The 14,181-nt window shown below is 34.2% G+C and overlaps 1 protein-coding gene across 3 annotated transcripts in view; it reads right to left on the reverse strand.

The window, feature by feature from the left end:
* Positions 1–14,181, reverse strand: part of LOC124357045 — a 72,760-nt gene that overhangs the window by 31,823 nt on the left and 26,756 nt on the right. For 2 of the 3 annotated variants that reach the window (XM_046808440.1, XM_046808439.1), the window contains exon 2: positions 2,896–2,954. The exons of the other annotated variant lie outside the window; for it this stretch is intronic. In XM_046808440.1, coding sequence (XP_046664396.1) covers positions 2,896–2,948 — 53 coding nt within the window. In that variant the 5' untranslated portion in view covers positions 2,949–2,954. The remainder of the gene's footprint in view (positions 1–2,895; positions 2,955–14,181) is intronic. 3 annotated transcript variants of the gene reach the window in all.

Consider the following 14,181-nt stretch of genomic DNA (forward strand, 5'->3'; position numbering starts at 1 on the left):
AGTCTGCATTAATTTCTAAGCCCGTTGGTTTTATAAGCTATTGAAGAAAATAAGTGTGCGCTTTATAAAATAATATTTTTAACACGGTCCTTTCTTGTAATCTTATTAACTTTTAAGAAGTTCAATGGACTTTTGGATCAAGGTTCAATGGATTAAAGTAACTGGGGTTTCAAGTAATTTCGAAAATTTCAAAGACGTAGGAACATGTAATTTTGAATGCAATAACTGATAAGAGTAACAATTAGAAGGATTCGTAGTAAATTTTAATTACATGATGAAAGATATGAACAAGAAGTGGATCGGCTTAGGAAAGCTTTTCTACAGTGATGAAAATATTAGATTCCGTTATCTGCCAACACGTAAACATTTCTAAGAAGTTAGGAGTGTTTATTTTTATACGTGTCCAGATAATCTATAATTTACATCTGCTACACGATAAGTATTATCTCGAGGGATGTTTTCCTTTCTTCGCTATCAGTGTCAGCCCGATATAAACTGTTATTCGATAAGATAAACATTGGGAAATATATACATATATCCTTGATAATCTTCTTTAAAATAATAATAAAAACTCTTCCCTTGATTTGCTTTTCTATTTCAGTAGTTTAAGCATTGTAGGAAATGTTTTGGGGACAGAACGAAACGAATGAAAATGTCGCTATGATGATGAATACTTTTAAAGCACTCCAGTAAAAGAAAACTCAAACAAAACTGACATATAAAAAAGTTCTTTCAGAAGCTAATAATTAGAGACTACACTCACACTCTCCATATTTCTACACGATTAGAATAAAGATTTCCGACGAACGTTTTGTAAATAGTTTTTGAACAAGTTTACTCGTATACCAAACTGAAATTCTAAGTAGTTTGTGAAAATCAATGTATCAATAGCCATAACTGTATGAACTGGGAAAACGCTAATTCACATACTATAATATACAGCGCCTCCAAAACGTATCAAGTATAACAGTATGGTGTAGTATAGAAAGATTGGACGAAAAATAATAGTTATGTTAGACATCAAAAGTCTTAAATTTCAAAATAAGACGTTTGTAATACATCTAAATTCGTTCGTTAAAACGTTCATTAGTTTGTAATATGAACAATATTTTGAGATAATCGTATGTGTCCTCAATTTATTATTTAAAGTCTATTTTTGATTAAAACCTCTCGTATAATTTATTTTGAGACCAACTTAATTCGCGCAGCCCTCCTCCAACATTATCGGAACTTCAAATTTTGTGTACTTCAGTTGATCTTCTTACGACTGTTAAAACATACAGTATACAACTTGACCTATATTCCTATTTAAGATACTCCAACACTCTTAATAGGAAGGCTCTCAGAAAAAGGCAGGGTCAATAATGTTAAAGAAATGTGTATTTAATTTCCTAATATCCCATATTGATTTGAATAGAAAAAAATATTAAATTTTAATCACTTTTATGACCTTAATCTTTTTTAGATTTGTGAGAGATGTTCGTTTTAAAAACATGATTAACAAGCATCTAAATTCTTGTTAGTTGTTTCTCAGATTATTTATTTGTAATTCGAAAGAATACTTTTTTGTACTTTATCGTTTAAGTAATAGAAAATATACAGTTCACAAGAAGAATTAGAGAGCGTTTGGATGCGTATCTTTAAAATCTCGCACTTAATGAAAAAGAACGATAAAAACTAAATATTTCTATGTTGGCTACTTACACAAAACGCGGCATAAATTTTTATTTGAAATTGATAATTTTAATGCTGGGACATATGTAAAAATAAATATGTTTGAATTAAATTTATTTAAGTTAAATAGTTTATGGTGTTCGATGTTTTGAACATTATCTTTGCGCGGAGTTTAACTGACATAAAATATGAGCACTACTACACATATTTATTAAATATTAGAACAAAGTCTAAAACACTTGAAGAGATACACTAATTAATTTTCTGAGTAAATCACCCAACAATAAAATTAAATGATTAAAGTTCGAAGTACTTCAACCACCCCATATTAGAAAGGGTCTACAGAAATACCTCTAGTTTTAACCATTCTTCTTTTATCAAAGCATTTAAAATATACCAGCATATTTACAACGATATGCTATCAAAATATGAGAGTTGTCATTTAAACCTGTCTGGAAAAGGGACAATAAATGCCCCATCCACCAAAAAACATAATGTGGCGCTTACTAAGCGTTTACCAAAGTAAAAGTTAATATCTGTATTCATTCTTTGTAAATTGTTGGAGGAAAGCGTTATGGACTTTATTTGGTGTGTTTTTTTTTATGAAATATGAAGTTAACATTCGATGACAGCAAATCAGCAGAATGGTGCCAGATAACTAGTAACTTTAAAGTTAATTTTAGGTAAATGCATTCAATATTGGAGAAACGTAATACTGCACAAAAATGAAGTATTTGAAATCATTTAGATCAAGATACCAGCCGATTTAAAATGTTTAAAGAATAAGAGACATCATATGCTGGAACAAATACATATTTTTTACACTTATTTAACTTTTTTAAACAAGAAAAGAAGTCAATAGGGTATGCAATATATGATTTTAAAATTGGAAATTGTTGTTGTTGTATTATTATCAATGTAATCATGAACGTACACAGACTATAAAATATTTTTATTTGCCAACATATAAGTTTTAGGACTATACGTCTTCTGCCAATTGTAACGTAGATCTAGATTTTATCTATCGATAACAATATGGTACACATCAATCGTTAAAACTCATTCAAGGTGTATTGAAATGGACAATTTCGAAGGGAGAAGATCCGATCTGTTTCATTTCCTTCATGCCTTTGATCTCCAGGAAGCAGACCCAATGAAAGAAAATAATACACGGCCATCAAACAAACTAGTATAGGAAGTGTTTATGGTGACTTCACTCACTTCAAGGTGACGGCCTCGAGGTGGTTCCAAGACGACTCGAAATCCTTCGGCATCCCCTCCTGCAACAGAGGTCAAGGTTACAGTCGTGAGTCGCACGAGAGGAGACACTAGTCCAGGACCTTGCGTGTTCGAGCAGTCCAGTCCACCACTGTGGTCAGGACTTACACTTCCTCCTCTCCAATTTCTGGACTGAACCAAACAGCAACAATAACGCTTGCAAAATTCGCTTGAGTGAGTTTACAGAGCTAGAGACCCTGTGTTGCCGTGGCTGTAGAAACATCAAATCTGAACTGGTCACGCTTTGTCACGTATTTATTTAGTTTTGTATTCTTTTTAATATAAACTAGACGTATTCTGTATTCGACTAAATGAAAGATTTATTAAATTAGAAACAAATTTTAGTACGTAGGTGATCTTAAGCTCAAAACACTACAAAACCTTAAACAAATGTTTCATACACCGGGAGCAATAAAAACAGATTTGGAAATATGGACGATTTTAAAACTAACACAGAATAGGATCAAATCAAACATATTTTTTCTGAATCTAAATATAACTAGATTTTTTTAAGGCAAAGTTGTTACTACTGTCTCTGTATCCAAAATAGAGAACTATAATATTATAAAAATAATGAAATGTTTTTTAAACTGAGTGGGATTTAACAGAAACAAAAGGACCGAGGATCTATGTTATTAAATCGCTCCAAACAAACCTTGTAAAGTCTTATATACTTGAACCCATCACACTATATTAATGAAATTTTATATCTTGCCGAAATATAATTTACCTGCTTTGAAATAATGGGGATCGGATAAGGTTCCTAATTTATTTACTAATACCTCCACCCCTCGAGATAGTGCTTATCACCTAACAGAATAAAATTCTAGAGGATTTCACAAATGCCTGAGAGAGGATATTATAATGTATACGAAGCTATAGAACAGTTTTTAGTTGTTTCGTGTGGGATAACAAAAAGACCCAGAATCCAAATAAAAGTGTAAAAAAAGTCGAACTATGGGGAAAAGTATGAATGATTATAAGAATTGTACTCCAGTGGAGAATTAAATTAAAAATATTATTTTCATGAAACCAAATAGATTACTGGATAAACAAAGTATAAAATCAGTATGACAAGATGTATTGTTTAAAGAGTACGTCCGCAAACTTGGATATAGGTGCTTGGGAAACATAAATACTGGTTTGAAAATATTTGTTCACAAATGTCAGTGTTTTCATACAAAAACACCATTACTGTAAATCAATTTAAATTATACTACTGTAATTTGGCATGAATGCCTGTCTTAATATAACCTAACTTCATGATAAATATAAAGATAATATTATACGAGATTAAAAATCTGGGTAATTTTAAAATGTACATTCAAAATTACACGTAAACTAATGCGACAACAAAATATTTGTCCGTGAACACAAACCCTAGTTAATAAAAATATACAAATATCTTATTAGTTGAATTGGGTTATAAATAATAAAAAGGGCATTTTTACAGAACAGAACATTTTACAATACTGGATCAGTAAAAATGGAATGACTCAATTACTTATAATTTGAAATTTTTTAGGTTTTGTAACATTTTGAAAGCGCGTTTCAACACGAAAACTATTCTGAAATTTGTTATAATACGTTTTTAATTTCTGGTAGTAAGTTAGATCTGAATAAAATTCATGCTAAGTTGCAACAAAGCAGTTTTAAGACTACGTATTTTCAGGGGTAGGGTATACACGGGCTGGCAGAAAACGATGCACTTTAAAAGATAATGATTGCACTTTTTTATGCAGGGAACCATATCCTAAACTTTAGCAACGTTGTTTAGAAGCACGCTGTCTACTCGTATTTCCCAAGGAAAGGTCTAATACGCAGCATAGCAAAGTTTGTAAATCTCAATTTAGTGCCCCTTAGTCACAAACATCGCAAACACACTGAAATAAATCCTTGCTTGTAAGTAATAAGATTTGTTTAATTAAACAGATTCTTTTGGCGATTTTATTTAGTAACTAGGGTGGGAAAAGTTGGTTCAATGTGAATGTTCAGTTTATTTCCAATTGGCCACCTGATGGGACTATGAGAACACGTCTCACTGGATGGCTGCTGAGAAACCAGATAGACTTCCGTTGTAGTCTAGGTGACTAACTTTTCCGTTGCCGATTTTTTTGTATCTCTTTAGATGACTTCAGATTCCAGGAGTGTCAGATTTCAGAAACTGCATTAAACGGAGGTGAAATGGATCTAAACTCAACATCCGCGTTTCATTTAGTATTATAAAACACAATCCAACATCCTCAACAGTGCGAAAGCTGGAACCTTGACCAGATGAGCGAATGATGTCATTCAGTTCAACTCAAGCAAATGGCTCTGGACTAAACATGCATGCATGGGATGACTCATCAGATTGTCGACAAAACAATTGTTGTAGACAATCCAAGGAGGACTGCCGCTTGACGCAACTTTCCATCATTTCCTTACATGACGTCACTTCAAGTAATCCATTGTGGGCAGTCCTCACCTCAGCCGTGTCGGATATTCCTGACCACAACTCTACTACCAACTTTATATACATATTCTGTTGAACTTATTATATATTTTTACTAATTTTGCTTGTGATTTAAATAGGAATTTGCCCATTCTTGCCGAAGTTAAGCTTTTCACGCCTGGCGACTTATACAAATTATTTTCGGTTTTGTACGTGTAAGAGCACTTCTGGTTCGAATGAATTTTTATTTTCCATTGGTACAGATGGGTTAGCCGTGTTGCACTGATCATTAAAATACATACATATATAGGGTTGAGGCGCTAAGTTCGGCCATAAGCGTCTACTTGTAATTTACTTCCGGTCTAATGGGTGGAGTGAAAGATTACAAGTTATGACCGTGCATACTGTTCAATAAGACTAACTTTGGTGCTATATATTTTTCAAAAAATATAAATATAATTAGCAAATAATCTTAATCTTGCAAAAATTTCCAAATACGAGTAGGCTCGTTAATGAATCCAAACCATGAAAAGATTTGCAATGTAGCGACTGTTTTATTGCTTGAAATGTTATACAGTTGTTAAATTAAAGATTTTGTTACATATTATGTTAGAACTGGAAATATACACTGGAAATGTAAAATTATGTGACGAGCTTATATCTTAGTGGTACGTCTGTCATTCCACTGACAGGTTGAAACTGACAATGCCATTTTTAATACATAATGGTTCGGTTCCAAATTATGAGTTGGATAAGTCAGAGCCTGGTGGGGTTAAGAAGCAAATTACTTGTGAAATTTGTACACAAGATTTCCTTTACATATGTTAAAAGTTGTGAAGGAAACAGGACTTTTTCGGGCATTTGCCTCGTTCACTGATAAAAACGTCACTAAACGATGGAAAATGTCCGGAAATACTATTTCCTTCATATTTCTTCCTTCATCAAAAACAAACTTCAACATCTTAAAAGGTTAGAACATATGCAATTACAATTCTGAATTTAATTGTATTGCTGTGAAACTTAAAAATACCGATACAAGCGGTGTTTTTGATTAGGCAGTGTTGAACAAGTTCAAAAAGAGACTAATTTCAAAAAGATTCATTAGAATCATCACGTTAGTGATATTCAAAATAAACTGATACATTTTAGGCAGAAGACTATACATTACAATATATATACAATATATATATGTATATACAAAATATAATTAATTAACTATTCGAACACATATCTAAATTGGGTAGTAGAAATTTAGAAAAAAAACATTGTCGTTGAAGGATGGTTTCTTATTTGTACACATGTGGAGGGTCGCCGATAGAAGAAAAATAATAAATAATCTGCAGAAGAACTGGTCGATTTGACACATGCGCAGAATAACATTTTTGAAAAAAGTGTACGAGATAAGATGATGGAATTATTATGATTTTAAACATTTCAGTGAAAAGGCAATGGAGAAGAATCATTGAAATAATTGTAAAGGTTTGCACCAGATTAGATAAAGTACAGATTATCAGCCAGCGACGCAAGCAAGTGATGTACATACCAGAGTTCATGAGCTTCATGGTGGGGAAAGCCGCCGTGAACTACGTGAATGAAAGTCTAATCATAGAAAAGAGGAAGCTACTGAATGCCGCACGCATAGCAAAGCGGAGTAAACAATACATGTATTTATGGATCAAGCGGGAGCCAGTTCCGAGGTATTTAGACCGGCCTGTTCTGGAGGCTGTCTTGCAGATATGGACAATTTACTATGAACGTTCAAACCAGAAATGCAAGAAGTCTTTTTGCTGTGCCATATTAAGTGAATAATAGTTCGAATCTTAGGTATCATGGGTTCACAGACTTTGTTTCTGTTACACTTGGAATGTATGAAAATATTGAAATAATCAAGAAAATTGAATTATATGAGTTGACTAAGTGTGAACCTGAATCAAAACGTTTGATTATTTGGTAGTCTGGGGGGAAAAGCGCGTTTAAAGTAACGAGGTATAAATTTATATGATTTACTCTGTCTTCGCTCTCGAATGGAAGCTCTTGAATTCAGCAACACACATCTTGTTCTTTTACGACATGGGCTATTCTTAGTGAATTTGGCTCCCTACATTTACTATAATTATATGAAATGTATAGAACTTTTCATAGTGGAATATTTTGACTAATACACATGCAGAGTAGCCAAGTAGTGCCATTTTTAGAGGTAGAACGGCTATACTGTAAGATAGGTTATGACTAATATGCCTTCGGTATAGCCAGATGTGAGGTTAAAACGTATGTAGTGTATGACGGGGTATGGGTTGTGTCCCTGCAGTATTGTCAAGTAGTGAATTCTCTAGGGGTAGTTTAGTCCGGTTCAAATGTAAGAGAGGGTATGAATAGTTTCCCTGCAAAGATGCCTAGTAGTGCTATTCCAGAAGTAGAAAGGCTCTGCTATCAGGGAGATTATGATTAATATGCCTACGGTGTAGCCCGAGGTAAAACATCGTAGCGTATGGATTGTATCCCTGCAGTATTGTCAAGTAGTGGAATAACGTAAAATTAGAACAGCTCTACTGTTGTAAAATATATTCTCCATTGTTCTATCAAGAACAACGGGTGATAACCAAGTTCCATACAGGGGCCCCGTAAAGGGGCTTGGGTGAGAATTTCCTCCTCTTACGGAAAACTAGTTGAGGCACCGACTCAGTGACATAAAGATGTTTCAAGAATCCTTGAACAGGACGCTAACCGCATTGTGTTGGACATTTCTGCAATAAAGCATTTTTTAAATTATACTTAAGTGGTGAAATCGAAACTGGTCTCGTGGTAAATTACCGAGCTGACCAAGGACAGAAACTCCACGAGAGGAATGTGATCTGTCAAGGGCACGTGTTGCGGGTTAAGGTTGGATCTTACAAGGTCGAGCAACTACAGGATCTCGTGCTTCACTTCCTCTTGTCTGTCCAAGAGTGTTGCTACTCATTCCGATCAGTATTCAAGTATTGAACGGCAGGATATGTTGATTCTTTTTTTTTTATAAAGAAATACAATACATTTTTACAGCGCTAAGTAGAATGAATTTATTTATAATCAGCTGATAAAGAAACCGAATATACTGGTATTTAGATTATTCATTACGCATAAGGACAATATCTTTGAATTTCAACAGCACGTATTTCTTCAGTTTATTTCATAGTATTACAAATTTTACGTTGCTATACTGCAATTAATATTATTAACATGATTTCTAAAGAGTCATGTCTAAGCCTTCAAAATTCTTTTTTATATCCAAAATTTCTATCTTATTAAGAATGTATCAAATTTGTTGTCTAATTCACCGCATGTAAGGAAATGTGTTGGAATTTTCATATCTGGCTACGATTAAACCAACAAGAACAGGTAAAAAACTGCATTATTTGTTGATCCAAACAATACATTAGGTATGGTTACATTTCGACTCAAACTTCTTGGAGAAACGGTTCAGAAATAAGAAGATTTCCACACGATTTAAAATTAAATTCTAGTATTTGAGTGTAACAAATGAAGTTCCAAAAAACTATTTTTAATTGCATGTGACACGATATTTTTAACAATGTTGGAAATTTGATGATTGGATTTAAACTAAGAATATGAACAGTTTATTCATACAACGAAGCTCAATTTATCACAATAAATTTATTTTATAAACACTACATTTCGGCCAAAAAGCGATACAAAATAAACTTTGCTAAATAACTTCAACTACAAAGAGTTGTGCCAGACCTTATGTTAACAAAGTATGGGGTAAACACAGTATGAGATAGTCCTTGACCTCACTCAGAAGCCTTGCCCCAATTTCCCATCAATGGTCGACTGTTCTTGCGACAGGCAAGATCGCGTCTGTGGACAGTGTTGACCGTACTCAAGCACTGACCTGTGCAGTTGCTGGGACGTGACACCGATAAATAACCCGGAGAAGGTCGTTTTGGAGAGTCTTTTCGACCGTTCAAACTACTACTCAGATAGCAGAGGAATGTAACCCCAATAAATAAGTCATCTCACAGTGTCCAGGATTTATTAGAACACCCCAAGGCATTCCTTTCTTTCAACACCGAGTGTTGTAGACAATCTTCTCATCATCACTCTAATTTTCGATAACCGTCCTGGGAAATTTTAGAGGTTTATTAAATTTACACACATAGCCAACATTGTGTTTGCTGATGTAAATTTCTGTAACTAGAGGCATACTTGTTATAAATTTTTAAAGTAATTTAAAATATGTTCTTCATCTCCTCCAATACTTTAACCCTTCTGATTGGATTAAAGGATTTTTAAGACATCAGAAATACACGTTTCTCCCATGTATTTTTTTGTGTTTCCTCAAGATTAAAAACAATATATATATATATAGCATTATATTTGTCAATTCATATTTAGCATTATATAATTCATAATGTAAATAATATATTTTATAAAATAGATTTTAAATATGGAAGACGCAACTAATTTACATATAGACCATTGTCGTCTAAGGTATAAACCAAAGCAACCGTATCATTGTAACATTTACATCTCTAAAATATGTTTTATAAATAAATGTCCAATTTAATCGTGTTTACTTTGTAAAATATGAATTTAGTCCTATATATGCTCTGTGCGAGAAAAAGGGGCGAAACCCTCTCCCAAAGCGCTAAATATACATATAACAGAAATCTTATTTGAAATATAGAAGTTAAATGTTTTACTTTGAATTAGGCGCATTTAACTTGTTTAAATTTCGATTTATTCCACTCCCCAGTGTGGTGTACTTTTTCAGTTTAATTCTCCCTTCCAAAGCCAAGTTCTAACTACGCCACTGTGTGTAAACATGGACTTCTTTACACCAACATTAGAGAGGGATGACTCTGGCTCAGAACTAATTAAACCAAATTTATTTTTCTATTATAAAGCAAACTAGTTTCGCTTTTAAACTTGAAATATTTCAATATTTAACTAATGTTTTTATTGCTAAACTATCGACAGCTAACAAAGATGTAATAAGTACACTAAGTTTTAGTTGGATTTTCAATATGCGGGACAATTTCAGACTAGTGTACAAATTATGAATAATCGATGAAAAATGAGATGTAAAACAAACGTCAAACGTCCCTAAGGCTAAATATCGAGAGCTAATACAAACCTAAGCACTACATAGTTTTATTTTCAGCGTGCGCATTACGCTTTCACCCACAATTGTAAAATCCATTAAAAATACATGGAAGACGGAACTGGCTTTTTTGTTGTTGTCATACACTGATTTATTTTACTAACTGTGCAAGGTAACAATGGCGAAACTAATCATTTCATGTTTATTAGTTAATCTGTTCAACAGATTAATGCCATCCCTCTTAATAAGTGGTTTAGGTTTGAGGCTTAAGATATGTAAATCCTCTCACCTTAAAATGAGATTTAGAGGAACATTAAAAGATGATAACGATTTATGGTAGACAGTTTCTCTAATAAATGATGATTCAACATGCTAGAGCTCTTTCGATTTTCCTTATGGCGGGTTTTATGTTCTTTTACGAGTATAAATCCGTAGGATTATACTTGGTTTGGAAGAACTCGCTTTCATATTTAGGCGAGAATAAGGTACGAAATAAAGATTTAGAGAAGGGTAATCTTTGAATACAGTTCGGTAAGTGGTGGATCAGAAAGAATATTTCCTAGGCACATTCACTGCTGAGCTCTTTTAACTTCTTTTGTACCGCCAGGATTCCCATTCACAAAAAGGGCGACGCACCTGGCCTGAAAGAATGTTTATTCTCTACAACCGTAACAAGTGGTCATGCTGGAGTATGAGCTGTTCAATTCTGAAAGCCTGACCCACTTCTTTATCAGTCCACTCCAAGTCCAATAATGTGTTCACACAGTCCAGTATCTCACTTATCCTTGCACTGGCCTCCAGCACCAGACCTCCTTCCCGCCTCTGGCATTCAGATTAGAGGGGCTACAGAGTGGAATGATTATAACTGGTTGATTACAGGCCGCATGGCTGCACTTTTGAGGTTATATTATCGTATGTAGAGCAACCGGCTGGTTACTTGGAGGAAACAGCTGATTGGACACATGCTACGAGGATTAAATGGCTGATTACCCTATGCTCTTAATTTGAATTCTTAATTAGGTGAATTGCAACGTTGAGAAAGATGTGAATTGCCGGCAATTCCTGTTTCCAAACAATTAACGTATAGGTTTGCGTTACTTAATTAGGTGTAAATTTGAGTCAAGACTGCTATTATAGACATTATTAAGAACAGAAAAAAACGAATGTGGAAAGAATGGAAAAAGAAAAGGAATGGAAATGTATTGTTGCACACAATGATGACCCATTTTAATTCAATCATCACTCTACTTGGGATGAGTGAAAAAACCCATGGATTCATACAACCTCTGCAGCTCTTGTTACATGTTCTATTGTTCTCTGAGCTCGAAAACTCCTAGATTCTGTACCAAGGTATCGTGCACGATATATGGTTTTCTTCTGTAGACCTTAAACTATAGATTCAATGGTCTGGTGGAGTTCCTGCAGATGTTGAAATTGTCCTTCCATAATTGTTTAAGTGGACACGTTAATAAAAACATCTGAAACTGTAGATTAATAAGGTTTGTAGTCACATGGACCAATAGTTAACCTGCTTAAGAACCCTTTTCAAATATTATCTTTCCAAATATTGTTATGTCTCTTAGATGATAACTTACTACATATTGCAGCACATTAACTTATACACATTTTGGATTGTGTAACAAACACAAAAAATGTTACTGGCAAAATATCGAACAAATGGCTATGAAATCAATTTGGTTAATAGTAATACAAATAAAGAATTTAATATAGTACCGTCTCAAAAAAAACTTTATAACCAAAAGATGTAGTGCGGTTACCATAAAACCTGGAGTAATAACGGACTCTGAAGCTGGGCTCGTGACCTGAGAGGCGCCGGTAAATTAAGTGAACCATTTAGAGGGAGAAGAGGGGGGGGATTATGTATTGCACAAGAACGATCACGACTTAGACGAGGCAATGGGATCATGGGGCCGTCTTCGAGGGCCATCTTAGCCACGGAAACTCACCATACTGGTTAACATGAATCTGCTGAGAACCACGTTACAATGGACGAGGCGTTTCGATTACGCATTGTCATCAACTTTTTGACAGGTCACATTGGGTCAACAGTCGTTTTTATGATTTGCCTTGCCCAATAATTCTCTTATGTTTGATGATAATGCATTTACCATAAAGCCTCGGCCTCAAACTTCTAATGTGATATCTTTAAAAGTTATAGATTTAAAAGATAAGGAAATATATATTTTTACTCTTTAAACTCACCTTAGAGCAATAAAATATTTTACTAAACCCATTTTATACGAATGTTTGCGAAAATTAAGAAATACTAATCATGCTTGGTTTGCATAAAATAAAAATTAAGTAAATGTCATATATTATAACTAATTGTCTTTCAGCAGAGTTTAACATTACGTAAACGGTAAATAACGAAAGGAGAAAAGGTCAACGTACTGTGACCAATTAAGTATGAATCATAGGCATGAAACTTGTTAAACCAACAGGGGACACCGGAGTTCCACCAGATCCTTGGGAACAGAGTAGGAACCAGTTGCGGACCGTGACCTAGGACTGCAAGGCAAGCCGAGCTGAGCAGAGCCACAACCAGTTCTGACACGCAGCGGCAGCTCCAGCTCGTGTGTGGGAGATGGTAGGGTCCAGAGGTCTGTGACCCGCCCAGGGTTCACCATAGATGTAGGAAAGTGAGAATAATGACCTTAACATCGCTCTTGACTCAGTGTATCCTAAAAGGATTTGGATATCACAACAGGTCAGTCACCCGCGTAAGGGTTGATCACACTGGGCAGAGGAAATTTAAACACTATACCATAGTGTTGACTCGTATACCAGTGTACTCGCCACAGATTTGGAGATCACAGGGTTTAGAGGACAGTCATGCGCCCAGGGGTCTCAATGGACCGAGGAAAGCTTGAACACTAACCATCTTGTTTTGCCATCAATAATAATGATTAAATCCTTAATGAATAACACTTATGTATTACTTTCAAAAGATTTAGCATAATGATGTTAAGATCATTGCATGAACTTGAGGATGAATTATGTAAGACTTGTATATAAAGCTGGAGTGTTGCAACAAGCTTGTATTAAATCTAATAGTAGTAGAAGACTAAGTAATATTTTTCTGGAACTTATTGCCAATACATTTTGTTGCGATTGTAATCGAAAGGATGTATATTCCCAATTCCCCTGGGAAATTTGTTGTAACATCTCTCCTAGCCTAGGCATGGTATGACAAAGTAAAGCTTAATTAATATTAAGCACCAAGAGATAAAAGAATACATTTCTGATCTGACACGAATAAAGCAAGCCTATTTTTACACATATACATGGCATGAAGCTCGCGTATCACTTGTGTACAAAGATATTTTCAAATTATTAATTTGTCGCTTTTAACTTTTGTCAACTAAAATAATATTGCTTCTTGAACAAACGCTTCCTTAAAGCAATTTTTAGATATTTACACTGATAAGTTTCATAACTTCATAAGGTTCTTAGATATCTCAAGATATTTTACTATAAATGAAAGATAGGAATTATTTCCTTCTGAAACGCCAAATTGCACAATAATCTAACAGAAATAAGTAAATATAAAAAGACAATTTTAATAAGATTACATGTGTAACAAAAAACTGTTTTTACCGACGCGACGTGAAGTCCATGAGAAGATGGTATCAGGAAGATGGTTAGGAGTGGGGAGAAGCGGGGCTGTTCCACA

Source organism: Homalodisca vitripennis, chromosome 3 (genome assembly GCF_021130785.1).
Source record: "Homalodisca vitripennis isolate AUS2020 chromosome 3, UT_GWSS_2.1, whole genome shotgun sequence".
In the NCBI taxonomy this organism is placed as follows: domain Eukaryota; kingdom Metazoa; phylum Arthropoda; class Insecta; order Hemiptera; family Cicadellidae; genus Homalodisca; species Homalodisca vitripennis.